Source organism: Trachemys scripta, chromosome 1 (genome assembly GCF_013100865.1).
Source record: "Trachemys scripta elegans isolate TJP31775 chromosome 1, CAS_Tse_1.0, whole genome shotgun sequence".
NCBI lineage: Eukaryota > Metazoa > Chordata > Testudines > Emydidae > Trachemys > Trachemys scripta.
Window position 1 is genome coordinate 319,036,142 of NC_048298.1, and position 7,016 is coordinate 319,043,157.

Below are 7,016 nucleotides of genomic sequence, written 5' to 3' on the forward strand. Positions count from 1 at the left end.
GGGGAGGGGGGGTGGGGGGGGGGGGGAGGGGGGGGGGGGGGGGGGGGGGGGGGGGGGCTCACGAGCTGTCAGCCTCCACTCCAAACCCCACATTGCCTCCAGCATTTATAATGGTGTTAAATATATAAAAAGCGTTTTTAATTTATAAGGGGGGGGGAGTCGCACTCAGAGGCTTGCTGTGTGAAAGGGGTCACCAGTACAAAACCACTGGGCGAGGGGGTGCGCTGGCAGTCTGGAGTCCTGGGTTCTGTTCCCGGGTCAGCCATTGGCTTTTGCACAAACCTCTCTGCATCTCTAATATGTGGGTAGTAATACCTGCCTCAGAGAGGGGGCGTGAAGCTGACTGAACTGCTTGTACTTCTTCAGCCAAGGATCTCAAAGCACTTCACAAAATATTATGTATTATTCTAAATGCAGGTACATGCTGCATCTTCAGACCTTAACTTAATATGCTAAATTCACACAAGAAGCAGAGCTGTCAAATAAATGATTTACAGGGGACACTAATTTAAATAGTATATTTAGCTCTGGGCAGGACCTGGAATTTCTATCCCAGGGAAAATTTTGCATTTCGAAAAAAATGTGTGTTCTGAACTGGCACACAAGGCAGGATATGCAAAATGTGCTGGGAGAGGAGCGTTCTCCATACATTCCATTGCAGAATCACCCACATGGAATTTTTCAATAATGTCCAATCCAGATGCCACAGCAGCCTGCCTAGCACGCTGAAAGCCCCCGGAGCCTGGGCGAGCAGGGAGCCTGGTCGCAAGCTCCATACTAGAGGGGCTGCTGAGGAGCCAAGGAGTTGGCCAGCTTGGAAGCCCTGGGATCCTGGGGCAGGGTGCTGGGGAGCCCACCAGCCTGGGAGTGGGGAACCTGGGATCTTGGGAGCTTTCATTTCAATTTTCCCAACAGGAAAGTTCAGAAAATGCATTTTTTGTCGGAAAACCATTTGGCTGTAATGATACTGGAAACCCACCTTTCTTTGTGTCACTGATGCTGTCGAATACAAACATTGAAAGCATTTTAAAAGCCTCCATCCCTGCCTTTTTTTATATTGTTGAATTAGGCCCAACCTGCAAACTGATGTGCAAGGGCAGAACTTTGTGCCTGCCCAGGAGCCCACTGAAGTCAACCCATCTCCATGTGGGTGCAGAAGTTCACCTTCGCAGCTGCAGTAGCAGGATCAGGGCCTTACTTTATCCATTTCTCTCAGCTTGGACTGCGAAAGATAATTACTTCAGTTCAGCTTTCAGTCAGAGTCAAGTTCACTTTCTGGTTCTGTAACCTGAAGTCAATAGAAGGTTGAATGCAGGCATCTCCCATGCAGCGTTTGGTCATTAAATTGCCGTGATTACTGCTGTATTTAAGAGTGGGAGATAATGTGAGGAAAATTGCATAATTATTAAAATGTCATCAGGCCACGTGTTTGTTTATTCCAAACAGGTTATAATGCATCCTCTGAAACCTCGCATATCCCCTGCAAAAGGCATTGTCTACATCTCTGTCATCTGGATTATGGCAACGTGTTTCTCCCTCCCACATGCTATTTATCAAAAACTATTCACTTTTGAATACAGGTAAGGCCGATCCCTGCTTTTGTTCTGCAGAAAAATATGGGGCCAGATCCCCAGCAGGGACACGCAAGTGTAGCCTCACTGAAGACAAGGAAGCCATGTCAATTTACACAGTTGAGGATCTGGTCCATAGTGCACATCGATACCTTTCACAATGGCTACTCTTCTTGTATTATTCATCAACAACACAGCGTGTCAGATGCATCAGGCCAGATACGTAGTATCTGCATCAATTGGCAGTTTACACCAGCTAGAGATCTGGCCCATTGATTGAGGCCAGGACTGGAAATAAGGCCCTAATTGGTTCTTATCTAACCCCAGCTCTAACTTTGTCTCCCTGGGCAAGTGACGCAACCTCTCTGTCTTAGTTCCTCTTCTGTAGAATAAAGATAGTAATACCTACCTGTCACCCTCTGTTGTGAGGGTTAATTAATGTTTGTGAAGTGTTTTGCTGATGGAATGGGTCATAAAGGTGATAGATTTTTTTATTACCGTTTACATACGGAAGTTCATTGAAAGGCAGAGAGAGTTTCGCTTCACTCCTAAGAACTTAATTTTGTGCAGCTGGTAATTAGAGGTTGCAATTAATTAGTTTCGTAAGAAGATCATAATCTCAGGCATGCAGTGAGAAATTATTCTGATCACATTTCTTGTAAGCTACGCTATGCACCACTTCCTCAATTGGTGTAAATTAGCATAGCTCTGCTGAAGTCAATGGAATGAAGTGAATTTGCACCAGTTGAGGATCTGGCTCTTTGGTTGTATGACAGGAGTCTTGTCTTTCTCTCCCTTACTGTGATACCCAGGCATGTTTGTTCATTCATTGTGATCAGTCCTTTTATCTGCAGTGAAGACGTCACCCGATGCCTGTGTCTCCCAGATTTCCCTGAACCGGCTGACCTCTTCTGGAAGTATCTAGACTTAACAACGTTCATTTTGCTCTACGTTCTGCCCCTTTTAATCATCTCTGCTGCCTACCTGAGAGTGGCCAAGAAACTCTGGCTGCGCAATGCCATTGGGGATGTGACCACGGAGCAGTACTTCGCCCTTCAGAGGAAGAAGAAAAAGACCATTAAGATGCTGATGTTGGTGGTTATCCTTTTTGCTGTTTCCTGGTTTCCTTTGAACTGCTACGTCGTCCTCCTTTCCAGCCAAACTATTCCTACCAACAATGTCCTGTACTTTGCTTTTCACTGGTTTGCAATGAGCAGCACCTGTTATAACCCCTTCATTTACTGCTGGCTCAATGAACATTTCAGACTGGAACTGAAGTCTTTGCTCAACATGTGCAAAAAACCACCTAGCCCGAAAGAGCACAGGCTTCCATCCACAGTTCCATCCTACAGAGTAGCCTGGCCAGAAAACAGCAACTTCAAGAGGTCTCAGGTCTCCCATGTCCTTCCATCAACCTCCAATCTCCAGTCAGGGAAGACCGACATCACTTCAGTTGAACCTATAGTAGCTGTGAGTTGAATGATGCAATAAAATGGGAACACGTGAGTATGCGCCAGGATTGCAGGTGGATTTGGTGAAAGCTGATGAGTGTGATGAAGAGACACAGGAATCCTTGACTACTTCACTAGAGTGCACACACCAATGTGCGTGCTGTTTGTGTAGAGAACCCAATGCATTCCTATCAGCAAGAGTTATCTCTTTAATGCAGACTGGTAGTATATCTATACAGCCTCCAAAGAGAAGACAGACAGCAAAGCCCTTGAGAAGTGGGAAAAACCCTTTTAATTGTCAGACTGATTTTGAACTGACGGCTAGCAAAGAACTCTGTGTATTGTTATCCGTCGGTAATGCTGTCCAGTCCGGTCCTTTTTCCTAGGAGGTTTGTATGTGTGTTGCTTGTTGTTGAGCTAGAACCAAAACACTGAAACCATTATCTAAGTACATTGAGTCTCAGTGTTAAAAATGTCTTGTAGTGAACATGGGATTGGTGAAGAGACAATTTCACCGTTATGGCGCTAAATCCAGCCCAATTTAGCAGTGACAGAAAGCTGTTACGATGGGTCACAGGTGGCTGGCTCTTTAAGGCAAGCCAAGCTCAACCTTGCCTATGACTTAGCAGCCATCCCCCGCTGATGGTGATATAGTAACTTAATGCTAATTCCTGACCCCAGCCGTGAAAGGGTTAGGAGAAGACTGTACAGCCAGGGAGGGAGAGGTTGCAGAGAAGGCAAGACTCTCCTGCAGGTAGGCAGAACTCACAGGGAGCAGCACCAGCTTATCGGGGAAAGCCCTAAGCTACAGCTACAAGGAGCAGGGAGATCCCTAGGGGAAGCTGCCAAAGTCCCTGCGGAAGACTTACTAGTCTTCAGCAGAGAAGTGGGAAGCCAGAAGCCTGAGCGCCAAACGGAGGCTGGGTTAAGCAGAGGCTGTAGGAAAGCAGCCTAAGGGGGATTTAGAGATAGGAAGTGGCCCAGGGAAACAGCAGCATATCTGAAGCAGCAAAGCCAACCACTTAATACGGTCCCCTGGGTGGGCCTCAGTTTCCCTACCAACCTTGAGGACGGGGCATGCAAGCCCCACTGCAGAGGCAGATTAAGCTCTTGTGAGGGCGCCTCAGAGGGAAGGCCTGTGAGGTTGCTTCAGTGCAGCCTTAAAGGGATAGAAGAATTATTATTTGGGTGTTTAGCTTGGACCTTTCATTACCCCGAAGGAGACTGAACTTAGGTGACTTGGCCGGAGGGCCAAACCATGGAAGACCTGGTGAGGAGAGGACCAATACAGAGGGCCAAGCAGAGGTGCTGGGGATGAGGCTCCCTTGCAGTGTTGCACTCTGAGACAAGGGAGCGCTACATGTGGTTAGTACACTACCTTCCACCTGGTAATGGCTCTTCATTGGCCTGTGAGATATATGGTTTGGTCTCAGTCCATTTCCAAGTGAATAAGTGTCTGCATCACAAGCGCCATCACCCAAATTATCATCAGAGATGCCATAGATTGGATGGACATGGAAAAATGGAACTGGCCTATTACCCCGATAGATGCTTTCTGTAAGGCAGGGTTGAGGCACACTGATGGAAGAAACTGTACTTTTTAAAATACATAGACAAACAAACAAAGGATGACTTTGGACTTCTGGCTGACAGTTCAGCAAATTTTGCCAGGAATTTTTTAAAGGAAATCTAGTTAAATGAAAGAATATTTAGGAAGTTCTTCTGGTCAGAGAATTAAAATCAGGAAATCATTTCTTAGTGCATTGAAAGTACTGTACAAGCTCATTTAGAACAGTAGTGCTTACAAACCAATTTGTATTTGGTTTAGAATCTTATTTACTAGAGTATCTCTGCATCACATCACGTAATAGCTAAAAAATCCTGCAACTTACCTCGAGAATTTAGCATTGCTCCCTTGCTCTGTAATGCAATTGTATAGCTGTTCTCAGTTCAGAGACCAAGGGACTATATATGTTCTCTTCTAAAATGCTGTATACATTACCTCTTTGGAATCATGTACACACAAACTATCTGCTTTAAAATAGCAGGTCAGATGTATGATACCAAGCGAGGAAACTCCAGAGCCTCCAGAAGCCGTATCGTGGACGGTGATGTTTACCTATGTGTGCATGGTGTGGAAATCAGCTGGCCATTATCAGTGTATTACTATCCAAAGGTACCCCGTTCTACATGAAACACTCAGCAGCTAATAGTAAAAGGAGAGAGAAGACTGTTTTTTAAATGAAAATAACATGAATGGAAAGAGAAACCAGTTGTAACTGATGTCCTGTACCAATTTCTAGCGCTTTTGACTTGTGCAAGTTTTTCATGGCTGTATACTTACAGAAAATAAAATGTATGCAACATTTGTCAGCTAGCCTATCACTGTATACGCAGCACTGTGTTAAACAGAGGGAATGTCACACACCCTGGTCTCTTAGGGCTTTCCTTCTCAAGGCATTATCCAGCTCTCTCAGAATCAGGCTTTACTCTGTTACTCTCTTGATAAGGTCCTAAGAGTCAGCATGTCACTGATCTGTGGAATCAGCTGCTTCTACACCCCTACCCCAAATATGTGAGCAACCCTCTCTACCACTAACCCCTCCCCCCCATATGCAAGTCTCAGGAAAGTAATTCTCAGGGCCTGGTGCCATTACTCCCCCCCTCCCCCACTCGAACAATAGATCGTGGGGGGGAAATTAACCTTTTGACATTTGAGTTTATAGCAAGAATGTGACTGAAAAAAATCAGTTGTGGGGGGTTTTTTTACCCACAAACATAGCCCATGGGTCAGATCCTCAGCTGGTGTAACTCAGCAGTGTTCCATTGATTTCCAGTGGCTGAGTATCTGACCCCCATTCATTAAAATTTATGATAAAGAGCATATAGTACGTAGGCTGACAGAGGCCAGAGGATGCCTGCCCAAGCACATCCTTGCAAGACTGAGACCTTAAAGAGGAAGAAATGCATTTGATAGCATATTGCCAATAAGAAATCTTTCAGCACTTTGTTAACATGGTATTTTTTGAACTAATTATGTAATAATTAACCTTCTCCAGCACCTCAAGAGGAGACTGGCCACTGACTTTAAATAATCTGTAAAACAAGTCCAGGTTAGTGCATGAAAAGAAACATCACTGAAATACTCTTAATTGACTTCAGACAAATATGCATTAGTGCTAAAGAAAAATATCCTGCTGTCATTTTCAGAATCTGATGGTTTTTCCTAGCACTCTTTTTTTATTTGTTATCTAGATAAGTGAAAATAGAAGCAAAAGGGAAAAACTGAGGTGGACTAATCTTAATATCTCAATCCATCATGAAGTAAATCAATGGAATTTGTTTCACAGAAAATTTCCCAAGCTCTGCCAAAACTTTAAGCATTGAATTGGAGTAATTTTGCCGAAATCTATATATTTGATAATACATGAAGGTAATTACTTAATTAAGTTCTAGGTGCTTAATTTAATTGTGACATTAACACTAGTGGTCTAAAATTATCACCTAACATCTCACAAGCGGCAAAGATGACAGCGATGTTTACTTTTCAGAGAGGCAATGGTAGGATGAGATGAACAAGGAGGAAAAAAAAATTTGTGACACTAATACATAAGCTGCTTTCCCCTTAAAAGGCAGAGTATAAAGCAGTAGGAAGATTGGAGGTTGTGTTTACTCCTTGACAGGAAAATAAAGCCAGCTGTCACTATACAAAGTGTGCTTTCTGAACAATTGCTCTTTCTATGTTCCGCTGCCAGGGTAACATGTTTTTATTTGGCCAGTTTTATCCAAGTTCAGAAATTAATGATTCATAATGTATAATGCTGGAAACACGAGACCCCTCTTCCGTTCCGGGCCCATGAATGATCTGCTCTGGGATGAATCAGCATTGTGTAGTGTGGGAGGCTTGTCTGACGGACCCTTTCCTCATTCGTTGTAGAAGTTGGAAGGTGTATAATGAATGAGGCAGGGGATTGCCGGTACAGAATGGATGGTC

At 44.3% G+C, this 7,016-nt stretch overlaps 1 protein-coding gene across 1 annotated transcript in view; it reads left to right on the forward strand.

Moving 5' to 3' along the window:
• GPR83 (G protein-coupled receptor 83) overlaps nucleotides 1-5,352 on the forward strand; it is an 8,006-nt gene extending 2,654 nt beyond the window's left edge. The window contains exons 3-4 of the mRNA XM_034758945.1: nucleotides 1,447-1,580; nucleotides 2,426-5,352. Of these exons, the coding sequence (XP_034614836.1) occupies nucleotides 1,447-1,580; nucleotides 2,426-3,050 (759 nt within the window). The 3' untranslated portion in view covers nucleotides 3,051-5,352. The remainder of the gene's footprint in view (nucleotides 1-1,446; nucleotides 1,581-2,425) is intronic.
• The last annotated feature ends 1,664 nt before the right edge of the window (nucleotides 5,353-7,016 follow it).